At 34.8% G+C, this 27711-nt stretch overlaps 1 protein-coding gene across 3 annotated transcripts; it reads right to left on the reverse strand.

The window, feature by feature from the left end:
• Nucleotides 1-6800: 6800 nt before the first annotated feature.
• LOC144555163 (uncharacterized) lies at nucleotides 6801-18988 on the reverse strand. Of its 3 annotated transcripts, none has more exons than XM_078303401.1 (18): nucleotides 18881-18988; nucleotides 18532-18568; nucleotides 17727-17820; nucleotides 16705-16959; nucleotides 16211-16283; nucleotides 15393-15515; nucleotides 14012-14181; nucleotides 13515-13664; nucleotides 13043-13192; nucleotides 12217-12289; nucleotides 11405-11679; nucleotides 10672-10914; nucleotides 9724-10014; nucleotides 9410-9638; nucleotides 8929-9063; nucleotides 8332-8600; nucleotides 7414-7716; nucleotides 6801-7107 (listed from the first exon to the last, which is right to left on the reverse strand). In XM_078303401.1, the coding sequence occupies exons 4-18, from the start codon at nucleotides 16756-16758 to the stop codon at nucleotides 7015-7017; spliced, it is 2631 nt and encodes an 876-aa protein (XP_078159527.1). In that variant the 5' UTR covers nucleotides 16759-16959; nucleotides 17727-17820; nucleotides 18532-18568; nucleotides 18881-18988; the 3' UTR covers nucleotides 6801-7014. The 3 variants fall into 3 exon arrangements, with proteins under 3 accessions (XP_078159527.1, XP_078159525.1, XP_078159526.1); XM_078303399.1 differs by having other exon boundaries at nucleotides 8332-8606; nucleotides 18881-18980; XM_078303400.1 differs by lacking the exons at nucleotides 17727-17820; nucleotides 18532-18568; nucleotides 18881-18988 and having other exon boundaries at nucleotides 8332-8606; nucleotides 16705-16962.
• Nucleotides 18989-27711: the final 8723 nt, after the last annotated feature.

The following is a 27711-nucleotide window of genomic DNA, read 5'->3' on the forward strand; positions in this document are numbered from 1 at the left end:
GCAGCGCCGATTCATGGATACCAAAACTTATATCATATGCGATCAGCTCAAGAACATGTTTCAAGAGCAAGCGCGTATCGAGAGATTTAAAGTGACAAAATCTCTACTTGGTCACAGGTTGGCCGAGGGAGGCTCTATGGGAACTCACATGCTTCGTATGACGAGCGATGTTGAGCAGCTCGAGAAGCTGAATGCTCCGATAAGCAAGGAATTTGCTACGGACATTATCCTGCACTCACTTCCTCCAAGCTTTTCGGGATTCATCATGAATTTCCATATGCTTGGTATGGATAAAAGTTTGCAAGAGCTCCAAGGGATGCTTCGGATCGCTGATGGGGACATGAAGAAAAAGTCTTCTGTTCTCATGATCCAAGCTGGTGGGAAAAAGATAAAGAAAGCCCCAAAGAAGGTGGCTCCCAAGTATCAAGGCAAAGGGAAAAAGATTCTTAAACCGAATCCTCCCAAGATAAAGGTTGCTGCTTCCTCTGAATGCTATTACTGCAATAGCAAGGGTCATTGGAAGAGGAACTGCCTGAAGTACCTAGCGGATCTGAAGTCTGGAAAGGTTTCCAAGGCTTCAACCTCAGGTATTTTTGTTATTGAAGTTAACGTTGCTACCTCTATAAATGATTGGGTATTGGATACTGGATCATGTGCTCATATTTGTTCAAATATGCAGGTACTAAAGAATAGAAGGAAGCTACGTAACAAGGAAATACAACTCCAAGTTGGAAACGGAGCACGAGTTGCAGCCGTAACAGCTGGTAGTATAGAGTTGTATTTGCCCAGCGGGCTTGTAATGGAATTAGAAAATGTATATTTTGTTCCTAGCATTTCCAGAAACATCATTTCAATCTCATGTTTAGAGATGAATGGTTTCTCTTTTGTGATAAAGGACAATAGATGTTCTATATACAAAGATGAATTATATTATGGATCTTCTTATATGATGAATGGTCTTTATATACTGGAAATGAATAAACCCGTGTTTAACATAAATAACAAACGACTCAAAGCATCACATGAAAGCACGACTTACATGTGGCATTGTCGCCTTGGTCATATAAATGAGAAACGCATCAAGAAGTTACATAAAAATGGACTTCTTGGTAAATTTGATCTGGAATCAATTAACACATGCGAATCTTGTATACGAGGTAAAATGACCAAAGCGCCTTTCTCCAAAAAGGGCGAAAGGGCAAGTGACTTGTTAAGTCTTATACACACGGATGTATGTGGACCTATGAGTACTTGCACAAGAAATGGTTTTTCTTACTTTATCACGTTTACTGATGATTACAGTAGATACGGTTATGTCTACTTGATGAGACATAAGTCTGAATCCTTTGACAAGTTCAAAGAATTCAAGACTGAAGTAGAAAATCAATTGAACAAAAGTATTAAGGCTCTACGTTCTGACCGTGGAGGCGAATACTTGAGTTTTGAGTTTAAAGAATACTTAAAGGAATGTGGGATAGTCTCACAGCTCACACCTCCAGGGACACCACAATGGAATGGTGTTTCTGAGAGACGGAATCGAACTCTACTGGATATGGTTCGATCCATGATGAGTGAAGCCACTCTGCCGAAATCCTTCTGGGGGCACGCACTAGAAACTGCTGCACGAACAATAAACATGGTTCCATCCAAGTCAGTAGAAAAGACTCCATACGAGTTATGGTTTGGGAAAATCCCAACTATGTCTTATCTTAAAATTTGGGGTTGCGAAGTATTTGTCAAACGTCCGACGTCTGGCAAACTTGATCCCAAAGCTGACAAATGCTTCTTCGTAGGATATCCTAAGGAAACGAAAGGATATTACTTCTATTACCAATCCGAGAACAAGATAGTTGTTGCTCGTCATGGTATATTTTTGGAGAACGAGTTTCTCGCAAAAGGAAGTAGTGGGAGTAATGTAATACTTGAAGAAATTCAAGATACATCACATAATACAATATCTGAACCAGATCAGATTAACCCACCTCTTGATACTTCGGCTGATGAGCATCTGGAAGTTCCAAATCCACAAGTAACTGTGGATGAGGTTCTAGTCCCGAGCTCAAGTACTTCAACGCAAGTTGAAGTAGAACTGGATCCGCAGACAGTTGTGGATCAAGTTCAACAGCCCGAAGAACAAGTACTACGTAGGTCAACAAGAGTAGTCCATGCACCTGAAAGGTACTTGGGACTGCACGAGATCTCAGCCTATGACACTGAAGATCCTTTGACCTATGCGGAAGCAATGGATAGACCCGACTCTGATAAATGGCTGGAGGCCATGAGATCCGAAATACAGTCCATGTATGACAACACGGTCTGGAACCTAGTTGTACCACCTGATGGGATAAAACCCATAGCTAACAAGTGGGTTTTCAAAATAAAAACAGACATGGATGGTAAGATGACTGTATACAAAGCACGGCTAGTAGCGAAAGGTTTCAAACAGATTCTCGGTGTAGATTATGATGAAACTTTTTCGCCCGTGGCTATGTTTAAGTCAATTCGGATACTCCTAGCAATTGCCGCATTTCATGATTATGAAATATGGCAAATGGATGTCAAAACCGCCTTCTTAAATGGAAATTTAGAAGAGGATGTGTACATGACACAGCCTGAGGGTTTTGAGGATTCAAAGAATGCTGGGAAGGTGTGCAAGCTTCTTAAATCCATTTATGGACTGAAGCAAGCATCACGGAGTTGGAATCTTCGATTTGACGAAGAAGTCAAAAAGCTTGACTTCGTCAGATGCGAAGAAGAACCATGTGTATACAGAAAGACTAGTGGGAGTGCCATCGCTTTTCTTATCCTATATGTAGATGACATACTACTAATGGGAAATGATATTCCTCTTTTGCAACAAGCCAAGTCTTCGTTGAAGAAAGTCTTTTCAATGAAAGACTTGGGCGAGGCTGTCTATATACTAGGCATAAAGATCTATCGAGATAGATCAAATAGACTTATAGGTTTAAGTCAAAGCACGTACATTGACAAAGTGCTGAATCGGTTCAGCATGCAGGATTCTAAGAGAGGATTCCTGCCAATGTCTCATAGTGTTCAGCTAAGCAAGACTCAGTGTCCTTCGACAACTGATGAGCGAAGCATTATGAGTAGGGTACCATACGCTTCGGCTATTGGCTCTATCATGTACGCCATGTTGTGCACTCGCCCTGATGTCTCGTACGCTTTGAGTGTGACGAGTAGATATCAGGCTAATCCAGGCAAAGAGCACTGGATTGCTGCAAAGAATATCCTTAAGTACTTGAGAAGAACTAAGGATATGTTTCTCGTCTACGGTGGTGATTCCGAGCTTGTGATTAATGGTTACACTGACGCCAGTTTCCAAACTGATCGTGATGACTCAAGATCACAGTCTGGGTATGTGTTCATACTCAACGGTGGTGCTGTGAGCTGGAAGAGTTCAAAGCAAGAGACTACAGCAGACTCAACCACCGAAGCAGAGTACATAGCTGCATCCGAGGCAGCTAAAGAGGGTTTCTGGATCAAGAAGTTCCTTAGCGAACTTGGAGTGGTTCCCAGTGTTCAAGGCCCTGTGGACCTCTACTGTGACAACAATGGAGCTATAGCTCAGGCCAAAGAACCAAGATCGCACTCGAAATCCAAGCATGTTCTACGGCGTTTTCACCTGATACGAGAGATCGTAAATAGAGGTGATGTAAAGATATGTAGAGTTGACACAGTCAGCAACACAGCTGATCCACTCACGAAACCTCTTCCTCAAGCCAAGCACCAGATGCATATTGCCTCTATGGGTCTGAGACACATAGGAGACTGGCTATGAGTTTTTCTTTAGATCTACGAGATTTTAGAATACTAGAGATTTGTGTAACTAGGGCCTACGATGATTGGCTCCTAGCTTAAGTGGGAGATTGTTAGTTTGTAATAATCTAGAAGTCAATAATACGATAAGTTAATCATAAAGCTTTGTTCATGAATTGAATGTTTATTTATATATCATTTTGTTGCCTTGAGTATTATTGAAATTATGGATCATTTCGAGTTCATGACTGAAATTGTGAAACTCCATAATATAGATAATATATACTCTTAAAAGTCACTGACCAAGGTAATTAGCAGGAACACTAATTACCGCGATAAGGTTAGCATGTGGATTAAAAGATGGTTAAGTTTTACAAACCACCTGACACGAGATGTCATTTTAATCACATGGATACATGTTCTAGGAACATGGTATTTGACAGACCCCGAATGAAACATTAAATAGAATTGTGTTCGTGTCATTTATGTTTTCATTCAGTGTCAAAGTTCTACAGTATGAGGTATTTATCGTTCCCACTAAGAAATATATATGAGTAAGTATTATCTAACGCTGTCCGTAAAAAGCAGCCATAACGGTAGCATTTCCATATATATATAACTTAGCTAAGGAAGTGATAGTCTGCTAAGAATACTATTTGTCCCTCGTATCTCTATACGAGCTATAGCATCACTGGGCCCCTTGATAGAGTTAGATTATCTGCATGCGGTATAATTACAAGAGTAATTATATTTGATAATCTACTCAAGATCAAGAAAAGATACAGTTACCAAGGATGACACACATCTACCTTGAAACTGATCTGATAGCTATGAGACAGAAGAACTGACACAAGTAAATTGTTTACTGGATCGTGATATTGTACAGTACAGCATCATCTGTGTAATTGGATGGTCATGATGTGTTGCCAGATGCCACCCATGACTAACAGAAGTTAAAACAGTTTTAACTTTGTTTACCAACATAACACAGATCCTATTGGGTCACACCATATAGGAGCTACTCGGAGAATCTTACTGATTAATTATAAATTGATTATAATTAATATTAAGATGGTTATAATTAATTATACGTGATATAATTAAATTATAAATGTCATTTAGAATGACAAGCAGAAACAACAGTTAATTTATAAACGTACACGTTACGTTGTATAAAAGTTACCGAACAATAACCGAAAAGAAATATAATTGTACATGACAATTATATATATATGATTTGGAATTTTAATTGTTAATTATGGGCTTGAATTATGGATTTAAAAGCCCAAAATAATCAAAGCCTTAATTAAAATTAAAGGCCCAAAGTCAAAAGCCCAAAATCAAAGCCCAACACTATTCATGCCTTAATGGGCCAAGGGTATTTTGGTCTTTTTCACCCTATGCCGACTTCCCTTGTGTTGACATGTGTCATGTGAGGTGGCAAGGGTATTTTGGTCATTTCACATGATAAAAGGATGAGGTGTCAAGGGCTTTTGGTAAATAGATTTGTTTTGAGGGGTATTTTGGTCTTTTGCCAACCTCCTCAAAAGTCTATAAATAGAGGGGTAGGGGTAGAGAGAAAGACTCACTAATTCACGTGTTAATCTGATTACTTCGTTGATCGGTTTTCCCTCTCTTCCCTGATTTCGGTTATTACGAGATTCGGAAAAATATATTTTTAGATTCTGCGGTATTTCATGTTTTGCTTTATTAGTAAAACGGAATAACTTGCATTCTTAAATATATTTAATCTGTCTCTTTTTCGGTGAATAGTGTTTCTGCATAATTCCGCGGTTTACGGTATTTCTGGCAGAAGAAGTAAATCGCTCTCCGGTTAGTCCTGGTGGATAACCAATAGAGGTATCACACGTGTGATACTGCGAGTCGATTCCATCCCTGGTGAGGCTCTACTCGCTCGGTCTGCATTCCAACTGAGATTTGGAATCAAGGTATAAATTGTTATATTAATCTATTTAATTTGTAAATAGATTTAATGCTTTAGGAAATCAATTATGGAGTAGATCTGTAAATAGGATTAAACGAATCTTCTTGATTCATTTAATCCGTAGCTTAAGTTAGATGTAAAAATTTTTGTTTTACTCTTTCCGCAGCTTAAGCTAATTAAATGGGTTTGAACCGTTCACGAAAACCAAACACCAATACCATGTAGAAGACTATCCAGAAGATTACTTAGTGGATTAGGCAGTTAGTGATGTAATAAACTGAATTAGTTAGAATCAGTTAGTGGCATAAAAAGTAATTAGCTAGAAATTAGAGATAGAAGCTGTTGCCTATATATAGAGATGTACTATGCCATTTGTAAAGTTACACAATCAAGAATGAAAATAAAGATTCTTTGATACAATTATCTCTCGCTTTCTTTATAATATCATATATATATAGAGAGAGAGATACTCAACAATTTTTTTTATTTTATTCAAAAAATATATATTATCTTCGTAATCAAGTTATTGCAGTATTTTATGCTAAATATTGGAAGGCTATTAGGCTACCATCAGTTATTGATGGTAGTCTAATAACTGATGCGTATTTATGCTAATATTATTTTCGTAATCAAGTTATTCCAGTACTCTATGCTTATTTTGATCTCGATAGTAAATTCATAATCTTATGCGTATGAAAAAGGTATACACACAAGGAGACAGGGACTGTATATCACGATCAAAATAACATAATCTAATGTATTTATTTTCTTTATTTAGTCAGTAATTCAAAAATAGAATTGTAGACCACGTGTTGATTGGGATTTTTTTTTTTCAAGTAAATCTTGTAAAACTACAATAAAACGGATTTACTTTGATTAGTATCAAAATCGTGTAAAAATATGTCGATGTAAATAAAATGAGGGAGATTTGAGAATGAATTATGCATCATTTGATCAAAAAAACATGAAAATATTATGCAGCAGATCAATATTAGAATAAAGATGATTGTTTAGTTTTGACAACCGTCTTAACGCGCTAAAAATCGCTTAAGGATCACTAATTTGATAAAATAGCATGTTAAGCTAATAGAAGAAATCCATGTTGGAAGAAAGTCGTATATGTCAAGAAACATTTCGAAAATGACTATTCAAAATCAAAATTTTCATTAAACAAAATTTAAAGGCATAAAGCCTGTTGAAATTTACAAACACTGTTTAGTACCCCCCCCCCCCCCCCCCCCCCAACACACCAAAACACGCGCGGAAAAACATCTCTTACAAAGTACCAAGGATCAAATGTTGGTGCACATTGTAGTCTTCAATTGTTCAAATTCAAATTTCAGTTCTTGCATTTCATCAATTGCCAAGTTCAGATGGTCTGATTCCTGTCAAAGCACACAAAAAGGTTAACCAGACTAGCTGTGTAACAGTACTGGACCGTACTGCCTTCATACAGGCATTATAAAAACAAAATCTACAAATAAAATTTTCATTTGAACTTGGCTTGGTAGATACCCAGTATGTACCGGACTATAAGCTAATTATATTATTTTTGGGCACCGGAATGATCAGATCATACTCGAACTGTATACTGCAGTAACCACTTGTTGACACTAACTAGTATACAAAAAATAAAAAAATAAACAATTACATAAACTAAGAAAAGACAAAACTATGATTTCAGTACTCACCAATAAGTTTTTGATGTTTTCAAAGACGACCTTAACTGAACCTTCACTCGAACAATGATTGATTTGAGCTCTTACATCATCATGTAGAATTAGAAGAACAGATATTGCAATTTGCACTTTACGTGTGGGCTCCATTGGAAAGGTGTTATCAATTTCTCCCAATATGAAAAGATTAAATAAATCCAAAACAAGAGATAGGAGCTTGCTGCTTGCTTGAAAGAGGCGGATACATGGCTTCAATAAATACTTGAAATTTTCTATATTTTCTGATTCAGCAGCCCAGCCTGTTCTTTTCGGCAAATACTGTTTGAAAAAAAGAAAAAAAAAAAAGGACCAGAAGTTTAATTACATCAAAGGCTAGGTAAGTCATAATTTCATTAGACGATTAAGTAAAAGGTGGGCGTTTTGAGGCATAATAACATGGCACGATTGCATAGTTGCAAATTGATTTAGGCAAGATTCTGCTTGTTTATGTCAGAATTGAATTAAGGTTCCATTACTTCCATACAAAAATGCACAGCTGTATAATACTGTTTTCCATTATTTATATTTGGTTATTTTTATTTGGATATTTTACAACATCTACATATTTTGTATGGAATTGAACAATGTATGTAATATCAACAACTTGGATATATAATTCATATTTGTTTTTTTTATTATTAAATGTATTTGTGTATGTATTGAGTTTTGACCTTTTAAAATTTAATCTACCTTATTATAGTTCAACCAAACAAACCGAAATTTACTTTGGTTATTTTGGTTGGGTTGTTATTTGGTTGATTTGGTTATATTTTTGAAAACCGCATAAAATTTTGGTTTGACTATTCGGTTTTAACCGAACCAACCCAATGAACACCCCTAGGGTAGAGGGCGTTACATAAGAAAAACATTCCTGAGGAAGGAGAGAGTGCATACAATAGAAGAAGCAATTATGAAGCTAAACACCCAACCAGCCAAATCATGTACTTCACTATCTGACAGCTTAGAGAGCCTCATGTCAAGTGCAACCACCATTCGCATCAACCCATGCATGTTTGGTAAAGCTGGCTTTCGTGATATCTCGTCAGCAAGTGCGCCCCACAATATCTTTAGGAGGAGTGATCCATCCCCCATTTGAGAGAGGTGCGTGAAAACACGACCGGTTAGAGTTCTAAAGGGGTCCTGATTGAGGATCTTCACCACAACTGTTTCTGTGCAAAAAGGAAATGTTAGAAATACACAAAGAAAGACTTTCGAAAATTCAAATAAAAAATAGAAGGGAGACCTCTCTACAAATATGACCTTCAAAGTCTGAATGTAATATAAATCTCAAAAAAAGAAAAGATTTGCATTAAACCACCAAAACATTGTTATATAAAAAATTCAATACAAAAATACTGCAAATAAAGAAGTACAAGGACACATTGCAAATAAGCAGCATTGAAGGGTATATTGATTCAGTTCTATTTTATGGAAATTTTAAACAACAGCTTGCTAATAATAATAAAAGGTACTAAAATGTAAAATTAATACCAGGATAGATCCTAAAACGAGAAATCAAGGTGAGTAGAAACCCTAGCTGGTCTGAGAAATGCAATCGACTTGCTTTATAAGTTGAATGTAACACCTCAATTATTTTAAATAAAATGACTGGATCCAACTCTTCACCTGCATTTAGTTGCAGAGTTAAGAACAATCAAATGAAAAATTTAAGTAAAAAAATGACAAAAAAAAAGAACAAACATTTGGGGGCTAGATGTTGGTCTTGTTCTCAAAAGAAAAGAAAAAAAACAAATTGAAAAAACTCGCAATAACTAAAGACAATAATGAAACAAATCAATCTCTTGGTGGAGGTCTGTTGAATTCCAGTACCAGACAATCAACTTTAGATTTTGGTACTATCATCAAAACCGGTACTAGAAGCACCAAATGGACAAAAATATTCTAACTTGAGTTTATTTGCAGTGAAACTTGTATCGCAAGGAGTATGTGCTAGTGAGGAAAGAATACTTACATAAACAACAGGACAAAAGAGACTTAAGAAGGGCAGGTGTCAAGCTCGAGAAATAATACAAACAACACACGGCCAACTCCTGGCACTCGCCTGGAATTTTTATGAAAATACCCATTGGTTTCGCATTGAAAAAATCACAAAGGGACAATTGAATAGTGTCATATTCTACTGCTAGAGGGGTTGTTGATACACTGGTCTGACCCACTCGGAGCAGGAGATTGAACATGACCTAGAAATAGCAAGAGAGGATCATTAAATTGCTAAATCAACACAATAGAAAAGATCACAACAGTTAATAGCAGAATGTCTGGTACCTTCATATACTGGCACAATATCAGGAGGTGTTGCTTTTTAGCACTCTCTTCTTTAGCAGGTTCCTCCTTAGCAATATCCTCTTTAATAGATAGATACTTCTCACCCATGTGCAAGAGAACACGAGGTAACTCTCTAACCCATTCAATTTGATAATGCATCAGCGCAGCATAGTAAGGTATGACTGGTATGGACCTGCCCTTTTCGGGAAGAAGCATCTCTTCAATACAAGATAAATAACCCAACATAAGCTTAGATTCCACATTGCATTCTTTGTATGCACTTGTAAAGGCCTGAATTTCAAAAGATAGAAAAAGCAAACAATGACTTCAATATATGCATATGTTTTGCAAAACTGAAGGAAATAATGCTGATATTAGAATCTAGATACACTATTTCTATCATTTGACTAAACAGCCAAGTATCAACTCCAGCTTAGTTTCACAAAATAGAGTGAAGAATAAAATAGATAATGCTAATTTTAGTTGTAATTAAGAGTAAAAAATTAAGATTAGATGCAACTTGAATGATGCACTAGATTTATTAAAGTTAAACACAAGATCAACTGAGACAAAATTGGACCATTTTGACACTACTAGCAACTATGGTAAGTGGAGGGTCAATTGATTCTTCAAAGACAACTAGGTACAACAGTTTTAATACCAATCTGCAAATAACCCAAAATTTGGTCTTATTAAGCTTCAAGTAAGCTTTGCTTCTGCTATTCAATATTACTTGATAAAACCAATTATGCTTCAATTAACCTAAATTTTGCAATTACGTCCATTTTAATCAACAAAACATAAGATATCAAGCTATTCCAACTTTTTAGTACTAAGTAACAAACCAAACCCAATTGAGCCTCAACTGTGAAGCTAATGCCATAAACCTTGACTATGCAACTACTCTTATAACTTCAAAAACAGAATTCAAATTAATAAAACGTGTACCTCTAGCAATCGATCATTCCAATCATTTGTGACATGTGAGATGAGCACTGGCATGTAAGTTAATAATGACGCTAAATTATCCTCTTTTTTCTTACTTAGTCGTACACCAGACATATCAAGCAGAGTTCTCTCTATGAAGTTGAGAAATTCACCAGCCAAGTAGGACATGGGCCCCACCCATCCACCAAGAAGCAAGAACACTTCCACAATTTTAACATTTAGAATGAAGAATTCTTCATCTCCCTGTATTCCCGAAATCAATTATGATAATAAATTGAATATTTATCAAATTGGTCTATGTTTATCAAAGCCACATTCTCTATCCAAAATTTGAGGCGTGCCAATCATCGTCCATGGCAGGCTCAACCACCACTCCTAGCACACCATGTCATCTGGCATCTTTGTCTCTAAGTGTGAATCCTGGAAAATATTCAAGTTTGGATAGAATTCACACTTGTACATGGTTCACACTTAATTTCCACTTTGCAGAATAGAATACATGTGTGTTGTGCTAGGAGTGGTTGGCGAGCAGCGAGAAAAATCAATTCCCTTGCAACAATTCTAATGTTAGATTACAAAAAAATTAAAATGCTAGAAAATTGTAACAAATACAATGATCTAATCTAAACAAGACCTACAATTCATCACAAAAATTGATTGTGTTCATGTGTGCATGTATTAGAGAGACAGAGAGAGAGAGAGAGAGAGAGAGAGAGAGAAGACATAGAGAGACCTTGTCGGTGAGGTCATTTTTTAGCCCAAAAGGAAACCCCTCCAATATTTTCCTCAAATGAACCAAAATAGAGCACCTCAGATGCTCTTTTGGCATGTTTGAATTTTGAACAAGGACTTCCGAAGCTGAATACAAACACTGAATAATGGACGATAAAATCTTGAACGATTGACCAGTTACATCCGGAATTGTGCTAAATAAGGACATGGATTCCTCAAAGCAGTTAGCAAGAACTGGTATGAGATTTTCAATCTTATCAAATTTTGCCGAATATCCTGAAAAAAAAAATCAAAATATAACCATAAAAAATAGAGCAACATAAAGCATGACAAGGGGTATAAAGGCTTTGATTCAAAGGGTGATCATTGCTGTTGTTGCTGTCGTTCACTGTAATTTGTGTACTACCAGTTGCATATGCTATTGGTTCAAAAATTACACCTTTCAAATTTATTGTGGCTGATCAAAACTGCTCATCGTGAATTTTAACACACATATTTACCAGGAGTTGTCCACTAGTGCTAAAAAAAGATTGTTACAGGAAACACGTCCCTCTCTAAGACAACTGTTATGAATTTTTTTTTTAAATCAATCTTCAGCGTTTATTGTTTAGACATTTAGCAGCTCAGATCCCCTATTTGAATTTTGAAAGCCATTTTGAAGTAATTTTTACATTGTCACCCTCTTAAAAAATAAAGCTTGGAATTGAGTGAAATTCTGAATTTCTCTAGTATTAGACAACTGGGTCAACTGTCTTATGAGAATGGAAAATGAAAGAAAAAACTAAACATGTTTGGACTTAATTGCAAAATTACCAATTCTTCCACCAGGCTCTTCAGAGGTGTCTCTGTATGCGTGCAAAAGCCGCTTCGCAGCAGTGCTTTTATTCTATGAACAAGTGAGAAACAATAAAAAGTTTTCAAAAGGAGTGCTCACCAAGTGGAGGGTAAGGAAAGTTATAAAATGTACCAACAGTCCCCACCCCCTCCCAAATACCCCAACGCTCACTGACAAAAGAGCATTCCTAAAATATTTGACCGAAAGAAACAAATTGTTCCAGAACTTTCATTTGCACCACATTGGTCTTTAAATTCCCCAGAGAAAGCCAAGTTGTACCTGAACTTTCATTTGCACAAAATCAGTCCTCGAACTTTACAAAATCATGAACTGAGTTAGTCCTTTGCATTCAAGGACCAATGTGGTGCAAATGGCACTCCAAGGACAAATTTTTTTTTTTTTCAAAGTTCAAGCAACAATTTGGCGAAAATGAAAGTTCTAACACTTTAAGGACCAAAAACTAAATTTAATAAAACAAAAACCAAAAGAAAAAGAGTAACAATATCACTATCCACACAGGTAGAAAAGTTCCCAACTTTAAAATAGAGTATATGCACATCAACAAAAACTACTCCACGTTAGCAAAAATAACTATCCATGCCGGCATTCTGTTAGATCAATTTGAACAGAGCATCCTAACTGAAACAAATTGAAAGTCCAGTGACCCACTTATAACACAAAAGCAACCTATTAGGAAATTTGCACAAAATCTTAAAAACCAAACAAAATATATTGGTTACCAGAACTAAAGTCTGGCAAGTAATACGCTTAAATTTCTATGGTTAAACACAACATGGTACAAACCTGAGTATTAATCGTATTGTCCGTATCAGTTCCTTTATTATTGAGGAGAGAAAGACAATGCTCAAGGCCGCTCAAAATACCGTTGAGCTGGTTCTTCTCTTGTAAATATATCTGGCTATTTCTCAATATATCCATGTAGTGGTCCAGTACCTATAACATATGATAAATGCAGTAACATTTCGCATGTCCACGGTTAACTGTAACAAAACCACAGAAGTACCGAATAACGGTAACATAATTACGGTTATTTACCCCAAAGTTTAAGCAAATATGTTGTGAAAAACCTTGATTAAATATTGAGAAGGTTGGACTGCTAGTGTTACAATTTAATGGGATCCTAATTTTAAACATAAAGATTTGGTCAAAAACTGCCAGTTATTTGAGAATTTACAGTATGGTAATATACAAATACTGTGCCAATCAGGTCTTGCACAAGCATGTGCTATTTAAATTTGCAATTGTTGATACAAACCTTGTCAGAATGCATGAAGAAGGAAGAAGAATAGCTATGAACAAGAAGCCGAAAAAATTTAAAAGCTGAGAGACGAATATCAACAGTCATGTGTGTCATCGCATTAAATATGTACGCCATCAAGAGGTCCACTGTTGGTCCCTTTATATCCTGAAAAATATGTACTAAAATTAAGAGATGGAGAATTTGAGAATCAGGAAGAGATATATGCCAGTTGTACCAGAAGTGTGGCCGTCTAAGATATCAAACTATCAGGATAAGTTAGATACCAGTAAATGTTTTGATTCATTGTTATCAGACTAGTAATATAATGTCAGTACAACACCTGTACTGTGCAGTACAGCAAGATCAAAATTTCAACATTTGATACGTTATTCGAGTATTTCATACCTGTACACTCTCTATCTATTTTCTTATGATTCATTTGGACCATATATCATACAAAGGCAGAGTATAAGGATGAAGGCGCCGGATAAATACACAAATTGAAGATTTACCTCTTTCAAGGATCTGAAGATCACACATTCAAAAATATTATATAAAACTTCTCTGACAGCTTTGTCGCAATCACAAATTCTTTCACGCAATTTCTCTATTATTGCGACCTTGTGTGTTTTAAGCTCCAAGGGATGCTTCATTACCAAATCTCTTATCCCATTTAACGACACTTCGTTCCAAAAGTATCCAATATAAAAAAAAAATTAGAATAAGTCACCAATTTTAAAATTGCCAAAACAAAACAAAATCAATTTTACAGTGTTGTTTTCAACTTTTTTGGAGAAGATTGCAAAACAGTGTCCTATATTATTTATGTGTTGTAACAAATCCCCTGAATCATAAAATGAAACAAAATCAACTTTCACAGTGCAACTAATGTCTCACACCTTCAGTATTTCTACACTAATAGAAATATTAACAATAGTGCAACAAAGGTCATTATATTTAAAAGACAAATGATCCATCATTTCCAATAAAATTTTACAAAAATTAGACTAATCTAACATTGAATGTTACAATAAATTATTATAGGAAATATTATATGATTTTTGAAGAAATGATTTATAACTCCTATAAAAACAAATTCTATCAGCATGCATGGTTTATCATTGTTAGATGCCAACTGAAGGTAGTTTTTTTTTTTGTTTGTTATTTTCTCCAACAAAACACGACCCTGGGACCTTTTGAAATTATCAATTAAAAAAGGAAAGAGTTTTTGCAATTTATGATTGAGGGGATTTGTCACCAATTTTAAAATTGCCAAAACAAAACAAAATCAATTTGACAGTGTTGTTTTCAACTTTTTTGGAGAAGATTGCAAAACAGTGTCCTATATTATTTATGTGTTGTAACAAATCCCCTGAATCATAAAATGAAACAAAATCAACTTTCACAGTGCAACTAATGTCTCACACCTTCAGTATTTCTACACTAATAGAAATATTAACAATAGTGCAACAAAGGTCATTATATTTAAAAGACATATGATCCATCATTTCCAATAAAATTTTACAAAAATTAGACTAATCTAACATTGAATGTTACAATAAATTATTATAGGAAATATTATATGATTTTTGAAGAAATGATTTATAACTCCTATAAAAACAAATTCTATCAGCATGCATGGTTTATCATTGTTAGATGCCAACTGAAGGTAGTTTTTTTTTTTGTTTGTTATTTTCTCCAACAAAACACGACCCTGGGACCTTTTGAAATTATCAATTAAAAAAGGAAAGAGTTTTTGCAATTTATGAACCAAATACAGACTGTTTGCATTTTTCTTATTTTCTTAGGTCTTCCGGTTAGGGTTTTTAAATCAAGCCACATAGCAGAAAAAACACCGAAAATTGGTCAAAACAAAACTAAAATCTGAAGTACCTCTTCGAAATTTAGAATTATGGTGAGACGTTTGTTGAAGGAGTTCTCTAAGTGTAAGGCCCTTTCTATTGACCGCCATGTCTGTTCTGTCTGCTACCAAGGTCTGTTCTGGTAGAACAATAGCTGTTAAAAAAAAAAACCAATTAAATTGTTAATTATGACAAGACCCTGCATTTCATTACAAGTTAATTCTTGGAATGGGCCTGTTTTTAGAAATCGATATTGGAAATTAACTTAATTGTGTGGTATGTTACAGTTTTTTCAAGTTGGGTCAAAAGTTGAATCCTTTAGAAGTATATCAGTTATACAACACTCAACAACATTACACCAAATGGACAACCCAATACAAAACAGAAAGCTTACCACTGCAGACATGCACAAATGTATGAACAATAATGTCCCATTCTTTTCATTTCTTTTTTTCTGAGAAAGTAGCAACAGCTACCTGTTTCATTAATGTAACAAACCACACACAATATTCTGAAAAAAAAGAAAAAAACAAACAAATGCGAAATCACTATAACCTACACTAGGGAACCTATTCTCAGCAATGTACCAGTACCATATCTTTACTTGTACCTATTCTCAAATCAGTACCAAGTGACCTACAAGACTGGTATCAACCCTATACCAGTACTTATTTTCTGACAAGTGCATCATATCAGAAAAACACGTGTGTAGGGAACCCATTCTTTTCACGAATTGTAGTTAAAATTTCAGCTTACATAAGTATATACCAAAATGACACTGAGGCATCAGTAATAGTTTTCTAATTTTTGCAGGGAAGTTTGAATTGAATTAAATAGAGATATAGTGACCTTTGGACTTAATTGATGTATCAGTTGCATTTTTCGGCGGTGGGAGCTTTCTACCAACGCGACGCTTGATTTTCTGAGCAAAAACAGAAAAACAAGAAGGAACAATAAAACAAAATAAGAAAAAGAATAGTAACAGGAATTATTATTTTTTTATATTATTTGTTTTAAAAAAAGGCTAATTGCCTGTTTTATTAGAAACCTTAAATAGCTTATGGAGTTGTAATTTACTTACTAATACCAACTACTTCTCCCTATCTCTACACAAAGAGAGAGAACCAAATTGCCAGATAGGAAGAATAGGCAAATAACAACTCAACCGTACCAGACTGGTACAAGAGTTACATATTACCTATCCTCATCTCGGCATGTGCTTTTGCATCCTAGGCCCTCAAAAAACTTAAAAACTATATACTGGTCGTACTGTATCTTACCTACCATTATTACAAACCACATCGAACAGTATAATATGCAAAAAATGAAAGAAGAGCAAGTACCTTAAAATCGAATCCACTCTTAGGTTTCTTTGAAGGTGGTTTTGAGCGCACCATCGTTTTATTCTGAGAATGTCTGGAGAAACAGAGCTACAATTTGGGCGGCTTGGAATGGGTCAGTTGGGTTTAGGGCTTTGGCGAACGGTGAGGGACGGAGGCGCGCAGTTCTCTTTCTCGTCCCGTATTGTGCTAATTCAGATCCGATCCAGCGCAATACCTAGGCCTGCTAATGGGCCGACCTTTTACCATAATCATGACCTGTTCAAAATCAAATTCAGATTAATAAGCCCTGTCCAAACTAAATGGGATGAGAAGAAGTTCAGGCCCGAACCAAACCAAATTCAATTTAATAAGCCCGGATCTTATCCGAACCCGGGCCCTGTTCAATTATGTCCGATCAAATTTACTTTTTTTCTTCGGTCACACTATCGGGCCCTGTTCGATTATTTCCAATCAAATTTACTTTTTCATCAAATGGTAGTGCCTGCTCAATTATTTCCGATCAAATTTATTTTTTCTTCGGTCAAACTACTGAAATCCTTTGACTTGGACCCTATCTGGCTATCTTCGTTCACACTATTGATATCTTATTTTTTCAACTTTACAAGTATTATTAAATCAAAACATAATTACTTCATTGAAAATTATAAAACATATACGCTTCTTGGAAAACAAAAATTGGATGCCTGACAACATATCAAATCCAAATAAAACCAAGAATAATTTTCTAGTAATTAGCTGATATTAACTACCATTTTACACAGAAGTCCAAAGAAATCATAAATTCTAAATCCCTTCTCAGCACAACACCTTTTTCAGTTCTTATTAGAATCCACAAAAAAAGAACCATTTACTGGTAACTAATACCAGTATCACCCCAACATGACTCAAATCACTAACAACCACAAAATCACAACTATAGTTCTCAATGGCAACAAGAACTATATTCTCTGGTCCATATACGCACCATTGGGATCAGTGGTAGAGATAAGCTATTATTGATCCTAAAGTTAAACCTGACTCACCCAATTCAAGACAAAAAAGTAAACACCCTAAAACAAGCACAAAATTAGAAAGTTTTAGTCCTCCAGCTACCACCTAAACCTTGTTATTTCGGTTCTGCACAAATAAATAAGAACAAATTAACATGTGTTAGCAATTTGAAAATAATTTTGCATAAACCAGAAATTATAAAGGCCCAACCTAAGGTAATGGTACAATACTGGTACCAATTCACAACTGGGCACCTTATTACACCATTCACAAGGTCAGCCATATACCTAAGGTAATGGCCCAACCTAAAGTCTCCTGCATCTTTTAATATACTAATACGACTCCTTTTGAGTGGATGTTCATAAATTAAAAAAGAAGTCTCCTGCATCTCTTAATGAAACCTTTGGTTTGTGTAAGTGTAATAAACGACATCATCATTAAAAGCTGAATTTTCATCAAAGCTATATGGCAAAGTTGGTTTATTTATAAAAAATAGAGAATATTGACACTTATGTGGACCTGTTTGTAAATATATAGCTGGACCAGTTGTCTCATTTCAAACCAATTAGTTATTACATATACACTAATTGTGCTCAAAGAAAAAGAAAATGATATTCACAGTTCAGATCCTCTGTGATAGATACATATACCTAAGTCTATGATTCCAGATTCTAACATTACATTATGGACCTTTACGGTTTTACATTTCTTTCCTTTAGAACTGTGAATATAGCTAAGTCTGTGATTCTAGTATATAGATACTCTAGTTAATTTATACTACGGTGATTGCATCCATAAATTAATTAAGGTTTAAAATGAAGGTGATGAGCACGTTACCTGATTGCGCCGACACAAAGTTACTTGATGCCTTGGCCTTTAGATTACATACAACAAATGAAAAGATAATTGAAGTTATTATATGAGGAAACCAAAATTGAAGTTCAGTTCCCTATATGTGTGTGTATATATTACCAGTAAAACCAAAATTGATACTTGAAGCCTTGAGCAAACCAAAATTGAACTTCCATTATCACACAAACTCAAAAATTCAGTATCTCTTCAAAACCCAACTTTTCTCTCATCTCTCAGTTCTAAACAAGGAAAGTTGATTACAAATTTAGTATCTCTTCAAAACCTATTATCCCATCTGAGAGAACGAGGGAGAGAGAGGACGAGGGCCACTTACCAAGAATGGAGAGAGGCGGCGTGACGGCGAGGGAAGAGATCGCGGGTTCACCGTGAGACTGGCCGCGCCGGCGTGAGGTGTGAGAGAGGGCCCGGGCTTTACTTCATACAGACGAAGCAGAGGCGCTGTTAGGTCGAATACTCGAAGGACTTAGTTCGATTGTTCCTGTTCGAACAAGAATCGAACGGATCTGAGTTCGAACTGATAAACGGGTTGTCCAAAGGGCCTTTATGTTCGGCCCGATTCAATTGATCCGAACTGAACTTCGGACCTATTTAATTTCATCCAGTTAGCTGACCTAAATTTTGCCCAAATAATATACTGTTCAGATATTGTCCAGCTATTGTTCGGCCCATTTGCCCATGAACAAATCAGTCCAATTAGCAGGCCTAGCAATACCTGACCGACCGTGTAAATGAGACGTGAGTCGTCCGTTTCAATTTGACACGAATCTCAAAACAAATTCTCTATATTCTGAAATCTAAATAAATTCCGAACGTAAATCCGAAAGTTGATCTGATACAGCCAAGTGGATTTCTGTGGAATCGGAACTCTTGTTCGTCGACTGATCAGAACCGAAGCGTCGTCGGAAGGCGGAAGCAAATGATGTGAAAAGGGATATTTCTGAATTTTTTTTATAAACATAAATAAAACATGAATGTATAAACAAATTGATTATTTCTCAAATTATTAAAATCATCACAATCAAAACAGCTTTGATTACCTCCTCTCACAAAATACCACGCCATCCATCCACATATAACAAAAAAAATAAAATTGGAGTAACCGAATAAAAACTGAAAATTTTATTCGATTACATCCACATATAACAAAGAAAAACTAAAAAAAATTAGGAGAAATTGAAAATTTTAGGGATCAACTAACAGTATCTCCACATCAGTCTCCTAAACATGTACTGCGCTAAAAGACAAAAAACGTGCGACAGGGGACCACTAACTGACTTATTTTCTGACAAGTGCATCATATCAGAAAAACACGTGTGTAGGGAACCCATTCTTTTCACGAATTGTAGTTAAAATTTCAGCTTACATAAGTATATACCAAAATGACACTGAGGCATCAGTAATAGTTTTCTAATTTTTGCAGGGAAGTTTGAATTAAATTAAATAGAGATATAGTGACCTTTGGACTTAATTGATGTATCAGTTGCATTTTTCGGCGGTGGGAGCTTTCTACCAACGCGACGCTTGATTTTCTGAGCAAAAACAGAAAAACAAGAAGGAACACTAAAACAAAATAAGAAAAAGAATAGTAACAGGAATTATTATTTTTTTATATTATTTGTTTTTAAAAAAGGCTAATCGTCTGTTTTATTAGAAACCTTAAATAGCTTATGGAGTTGTAATTTACTTACTAATACCAATTACTTCTCCCTATCTCTACACAAAGAGAGAGAACCAAATTACCAGATAGGAAGAATAGGCAAATAACAACTCAACCGTACCAGACTGGTACAAGAGTTACATATTACCCAGTGTAACAAAATGCGGTCTATGCGGCCGCATATGCGTATGCGGTTCCGAACCGCATAGAAAATTAATATGCGGTCTAATATGCGGTTCCGCATAATTTTTGACCGCATACCGCATATGATCCGCATATACCGCATATGAACCGCATATGAACCGCATATGAACCGCATATGAACCGCATATGATCCGCATATGAACCGCATATGAACCGCATAACCGCATGTGATCCGCATATGATATTGTTATTGTGTATTCTTATATATTTATGTTGCTTTTATATTAGAGAATAATGGATATAAAATAGTTCTACAAATATGTGTATTCTTATTCTTGTTGTGAGATTATGCTTCCAAATATATATGAATTTTTATTTTAAATTCCGCATATATAAATCCGCATAAAAATCCGCATATGCGGCCGTATACCGTATATGCGGTATGCGGTGACTTTCCGCATACCGCATAGAAACCGCATTTTATAACACTGATATTACCTATCCTCATCTCGGCATGTGCTTTTGCATCCTATTACAAACCACATCGAACAGTATAATATGCAAAAAATGAAAGAAGAGCAAGTACCTTAAAATCGAATCCACTCTTAGGTTTCTTTGAAGGTGGTTTTGAGCCCACCATGGTTTTTATTCTGAGAATGTCTGGAGAAACAGAGCTACAATTTGGGCGGCTTGGAATGGGTTTAGGGCTTTGGCGAACGGTGAGGGACGGAGGCGCGCAGTTCTCTTTCTCTTTCTCGTCCCGTATTAATTGTACTAATTCAGATCGATCCAGCGCAATACCTGACCGACCGTCTAGATGAGACGCGAGTCGTCCGTTTCAATTTGACACGAATCTCAAAACAAATTCTCTCGGGTGTCAAGGAATCGGAAATGGAAATGGATTTGACGACGAAATTGTGATCAGAAACGTACAAGATACAGGAGTCGAATTCAGTCGACGCGATTTGAAGGTGACGAAATCGCGCTGTAAAATCATCTCAAAATCAATGGTATTTGGCGCGATTTGTACAGACCACTGTGAAGTGACGCTCCTGACCTTCTTCTTTTCTTTCGCGTTTGTCTTTCGTTGGTAATTCTGCCTCTACATTGAGTAATTTTGTTTGTTTCTTTCCCGATAAAATGGACACGGGTTGGAAGACGCTCTTCGTTTTCTCCACCATTATTGGTCGTACTGTATCTTACCTACCATTATTACAAACCACATCAAACAGTATAATATGCAAAAAATGAAAGAAGAGCAAGTACCTTAAAATCGAATCCACTCTTAGGTTTCTTTGAAGGTGGTTTTGAGCACACCATCGTTTTATTCTGAGAATGTCTGGAGAAACAGAGCTACAATTTGGGCGGCTTGGAATGGGTTTAGGGCTTTGGTGAACGGTGAGGGACGGAGGCGCGCAGTTCTCTTTCTTGTCCCGTATTGTGCTAATTCAGATCCGATCCAGCGCAATACCTGACCGACCGTGTAGATGAGACGCGAGTCGTCCGTTTCAATTTGACACGAATCTCAAAACAAATTCTCTATATCCTGAAATCTAAATAAATACCGAACGTAAATCCGAAAGTTGATCTGATACAGCCAAGTGGATTTCTGTGGAATCGGAACTCTTGTTCGTCGATTGATCAGAACCGAAGCGTCATCGGAAGGCGGAAGCAAATGATGTGAAAAGGGATATTTCTGAATTTTTTTTTATAAACATAAATAAAACATGAATGTATAAACAAATTGATTATTTCTCAAATTATAAAAATCATCACAATCAAAACAGCTTTGATTACCTCCTCTCACAAAATACCACGCCACCCATCCACATATAACAAAAAAAATAAAATTGGAGTAACCGAATAAAAACTGAAAATTTTATTCGGTTACATCCACATATAACAAAGAAAAACTAAAAAAAATTAGGAGAAATTGAAAATTTTAAGGATCAACTAACAGTATCTCCATATCAGTCTCCTAAACATTTACTGCGCTAAAAGACAAAAAACATGCGACAGGGGACCACTAACTGACTTGGACATCAGATAACTGCCGGCAACCTGCAGGGCTAACGCGATTTTTCATCGTTGACAGACATAGTATTCATATCTATAGACTTAAGTAGTCTTATTTATTATCCATAATATTGGTCAAATGTAAACACAAAATGTTGGAGACCATTAATTTTGGGGACCACTAACGACTAATGGGGACCGCTAACGGCGTCTAACAATTACCAACAGGCTGGATTGGGGACCGCAACCGTTTATTGAAAGCAACGTTTTACCAAATTGCTAATAACAACAACAGCGAATATATATATTAATTCTTAAGTATTCATATCTAACCCGCAGAATATACACTTCAACATACTTATCTACGATATGCTACTAAACCCTACATCCATATCTAAAAACATGAATTCTACAGATATGAATACTTCTACATATATGCATATTGATCTATGAAATATTCATTTCTAAGTAATAATATATGAATAGTTAATATGTTAAAAATTAGCAATAATAGGAATAAATAGTCAATATAAATGAAGTATTCACATATTGATAGTACATATGAAGCATTCATATCTAACTCATGAAATATTCATATATTGTCAATAAACATTAAGTATTCATATCCAATTATGGAATTATTCATAACATGAAGTGTGGGTAGTATTCATATCTACCTCATGAAATAATAATATAATTGCATATAACTAATAAAGTATTCATATACACATTAAGTATTCATCTCTAAGTAGTTAATTATTCATATTTAGTCAATATACATGAAATTTCAAAAATTAACAAAGGAAGTATTCATATCTAACTGATTATGTATTCCTATATCGTTAACTATATAAAACAATACTTATTATTTGAAAGTATTCATATTCAATCGTATGAAGTATTCATATCTAAATGCTGACATTTACATGTCTAATTAATGAAAAAAATGAAGTATACATATCTAAGTACTGACATATCTAAAAATATGCAATGTAAAGTATTCATATAACAAAAAAGAGATATATAGCTACAAAATATCAAATTTCATTACACATCTAAAATCTTTTTAAAATAAGCAGTTTGCTTTATACATCTGAAATCTTTGGAAACTAAGCAGTTTGCTAAGCACAAAACACAACTATTGCCACAAACTAAACACAAAACACAAGTCTTGCTACCAGTTAACAAAAGTCAGCTTAACACATCAACATACAAAATGACAAACAGTTTACAACTCACATATTGGGATCAAATTTTAAATCATTCCTATCATCAACAAGGATACGAAACGCGAGAAGGAGACGCTCTTTGCATATCATGGCCTAACATTTTTGACATAAAAATGTAATTAGTTATAAAAAAGAATTAAACCAAATAAAATTATATAATTATCTGAAAAGGTAAATGGAGAAAAAATAACCTGATCAAAATCAAAAGACACATTTCTGCTGAGGCAGTCCATTATTCGAATCACAAAAATTGCACAGTCATTCGAATCTTTTTGACTTGGACAATCCATCCAAGTATAATCCACATTATTCCACTCTTCATCTCCTGATTAACAATAAAAAAGAAAAAGTTCAAAAATCATATGAGAATGATGAAGTATTCATATAGGGAAAGCTTAAAATTCATATGAGAATAATGAAGTACCTAGCCTCCAAGACAAGAAATATTTGACCCAATGCATTGTATTTCTGTGGACTAAAATAATACTGGTTTAAACTCTGATCTTTCAATGAGTTGTGCAGCAAAATCTTTTTGTTAGGCAGATCAATGGCTGCAAGAATCTAATGTTTTTGTGCAGACAATGACACAAACAACACTTTGCCCTTTCAAATTGCTCAGAAAATAAATTCCTCTGTGCAGGAAATAGCTTCATCATTGAATTTACAGGTCCAATATCCTACAAAAATTATACAAACAAGTACAAATGATTTCAAAAATATTCATATGTTATTCATATTAAATTCTTAAAAAAAAATTTAAAATTTACCAATGCTTTTCCTGTCAAATAAAAACCATTCCTCATCATTTTTGACAGGTGTGTCCCTTTGAAGGAAAAATGCAGCAATCTCGACAACCTGTAATGTAAAATACAAACATATTACTAATATTATGATAATAACAAGCTATGTATTCATATCTGTTGTAACACCTATTCTTATCAAGACACTATACTATTTTTTATTCATACCTAAGTATTCAAATCTATCATGTCATATATTAATACATACATAAAGGAATAGCATATGAATATTTTTGAAATCATTTGTACTTGTATAAGTATTCATACCTAAGTATTACCAAATAGTTGTTAATAATATAAAACCCTAATTAACTAACCTATACAAGTATTCATATTTATCATCTCAAGTATTGGTATTTATGTAGTAAAACAATCCTTCCAAACAAACCTTATAAAGAAAATGCATACCTCAGGACCAATATTGTTGCAGGAGAACAACAAATCTTTGAAATGATCTGGAAGCATAAACAAGTCAGCAGCATTGTTCCTAAAAGGGTAGTCATCATCCATAATACTTCCTTTAAAATTCGAACCACCCAATCGTCCAAGATATTGCTCACTGTAACTCACCAAATCCCTGTTTTCATACTCTCAAATTTTTCTCGCCAATGGAACTTTCTCAGTTAATTGGACAAAGTCGGGATCAATGAACAAACTGTCATTGCAAAAGTCCCAATTAGGATGATCCTCAAGATATCTAAATGACACTCCTTCAACCTCATCAATTTCATATTGAAAGAAGCAAGCATGAATCCAATCTTTAAAACACAAAATTTCCTTTACATCATCATGAATAAAAAGTTCACCAACAAATGGATCTTTATCAACTTGTTTCCTTTTTGGCTGAACTCTTCGCTTCACAACTCTTTTCTGGGTTATAGCTTTTTTCCGTGTTGGGTTCTCTTGCTCTTAGGAACTTATCTCAATTATATTACTGGTGAGATTGGGGGCTTCTTGTGTAACACCTTTCGAGCCAGCTCTCTTAATATGCAACTTTTGTCGCGACGAAAAGTTACTTGGCATCATGAGTAAAATCTGTTGTTGTTTGGCTGCTACTTTTTCTTCATCTATTTTGGGGGGTGGAGGGGTTAAACCAATACCTAGACTAAAATGCTACTTTTTCTTATGATTTGACCTTTTGAAAACACCAAAATCAGACTGCTTTCCAAATAGTTCATAGTACTTGCATGCTTCTTCCAATGTTTCAAACCAATCATCTACAACAAGTGGGCTTAAATCATGAATTCCATCATCCCCATCACTTATCACATCATATGTTTTAACCTGATCATCTACCCTACCATTAACATCTATTTCAACTTGATCTTCTAAACCATTCAGTTCATCAAGAGCTTCAATATTCAAATCCCAACCATATATTCTCTCTCACACCAACATCATCATTCAACACTTCGTTAGCACGATACTGCTATTCAAAATGACGATATATATCAACCTCATCTATTTCTCCATTTGAATTTTCTAACCACAAATCATCACCAGCCTTTTCATTAAGATCAAAACTCATTCTGTTATTTTATTTAAAAAAAGAAAAGAAACAAATTAGTACAACATAATGAAAACATGAACAATAACATCAAGTATTTATATCAAACTATTCAAGTATTAATAAACTAGTATTAATATCAATAACAATGCAGTATTTATATCTAACACCGTAAACTTGTATTAGTATCAATAATAATGAATTATTCATATCTTACACTATAAACAATAACAATAAGTACTAATGAAGTATTCATATCTTACAATATAAACAATAACAATAAGTACAAATGAAGTATTCATATCTTACACTATATATAGGACTAAATGAGACTAAATAGTCAATATAAATGAAGTATTCATATCAAATTATTCAAGTATTAATAAATGAACATTATACATGAGTTATATCTTACCAAAATATAATTACCATATAACATAAACAATATATAGGACTAAATAGAACTAAATAGTCAATATAAATGAAGTATTCATATCTTACACTATAAACAATAACAACAATTATTCATATCAAACTATTAAGTATTAATAAATGAACACTATACATGGGTTATATTACCATATAACATAAAAACTATAAAGGGATTAAATCTACCTCATGAAGTATTCATCTAAACAATAACAAATATTCATTGGTAACATATAACATATACATATATATAAACATTAACTCGTAACATATACAGCTATTACTATTGTCATTATTAACAATGAATAAACAAGTATTCACAGTAACAATATTACATGATAAAATCAAATGAAATAAGTATTCATAATCTCAGAATAAAAATACATAGCATAACATCAAACAAAATGCTCAATTCAGATCTACGATAATATTCACATCAGATCATCAAATTCTAAAAATACAACATATGTTGTGATCGCATACTAATAGAATTACCCTAAAGTATTCACAAATGACTTTAATAACCTAAATCAAACACAAATCGCACAATACAGCAAAAATAGGAAAAACAAAAAAAATAAAAAAATTACCTGACAATTCAGATCGCCTGAGATCGATTTGATATCAATGGAAAACACTTGCGATCACCTGAGAGAAGATGTGCAAGATCGCCTGAGTCATGTACGACAACGTCGGAGAGATGAATGCACGATATCGCCAGAGAGAGGAGCGCGCGATGGATCGCCTGAAGAAGGAAAGCGCGGAGGAAAAGGAAATTTCAAAAAAAAGGAAGGTTAATAAATGGACTGGCGCCGCCAGTCCCTAATGACAGTTAGTCCGAGATAACTGATTATTAATTATTATCAATGATTGCTAACTACTTTTGTTAGTTAGAAACAGGGGGACACTTAGGGGACGGGAGCTGGAGGGACAATATAATTACTCAAAATTTTATTTGGTTACTCTAACTTTTTTTTGTTTTGTTTTTGGGTGGTGTGGTTTTTTGTGAAAGGAGTAACCACATTTTTTTTTGTTCTAATGATTTTTGTAATTTGGAAAGTAATCAATTTATTTTGTGATTTATTTATTTTACGTTTAATAAAAAAATCGATATTCCTCTATCCAAATCACGAGAAATTGAAAGTATTTGACGAGATTGTACATATTTGCCCTCGTCAGTCCCTCCTCCTTCACTGTCGTTGGTTCATTGCTATGATAATAGCTGTGAATTTCAACTAAGGAAATTGTGGCTGAAAGAGAAAGATGAGACGAAGGGAGTTGAAGCGCAGACCCAATCGAGTCGCCTTTGCCTTCGATTGGGTTTCAACTTTGCGTTTGCTTGGATTTCGTCTTCAATTTCTT

The sequence above is a fragment of the Carex rostrata genome, chromosome 6, assembly GCF_964058835.1.
Source record: "Carex rostrata chromosome 6, lpCarRost1.2, whole genome shotgun sequence".
NCBI lineage: Eukaryota > Viridiplantae > Streptophyta > Magnoliopsida > Poales > Cyperaceae > Carex > Carex rostrata.

Bases quoted from the DNA above. Each gene is read 5' to 3' on its own strand.
- LOC144555163 (XM_078303399.1), bottom strand. From the start codon at position 16,758: ATGGTGCGCTCAAAACCACCTTCAAAGAAACCTAAGAGTGGATTCGAT. The intron at 14,182-15,392 runs GTACTTCAGATT...TTTGGAACGAAG, and splicing joins TAATTCTAAATTTCGAAGAG to TGTCGTTAAATGGGATAAGA. The intron at 12,290-13,042 runs GTTTGTACCATG...ACTTGTTCATAG, and splicing joins ACAATACGATTAATACTCAG to AATAAAAGCACTGCTGCGAA.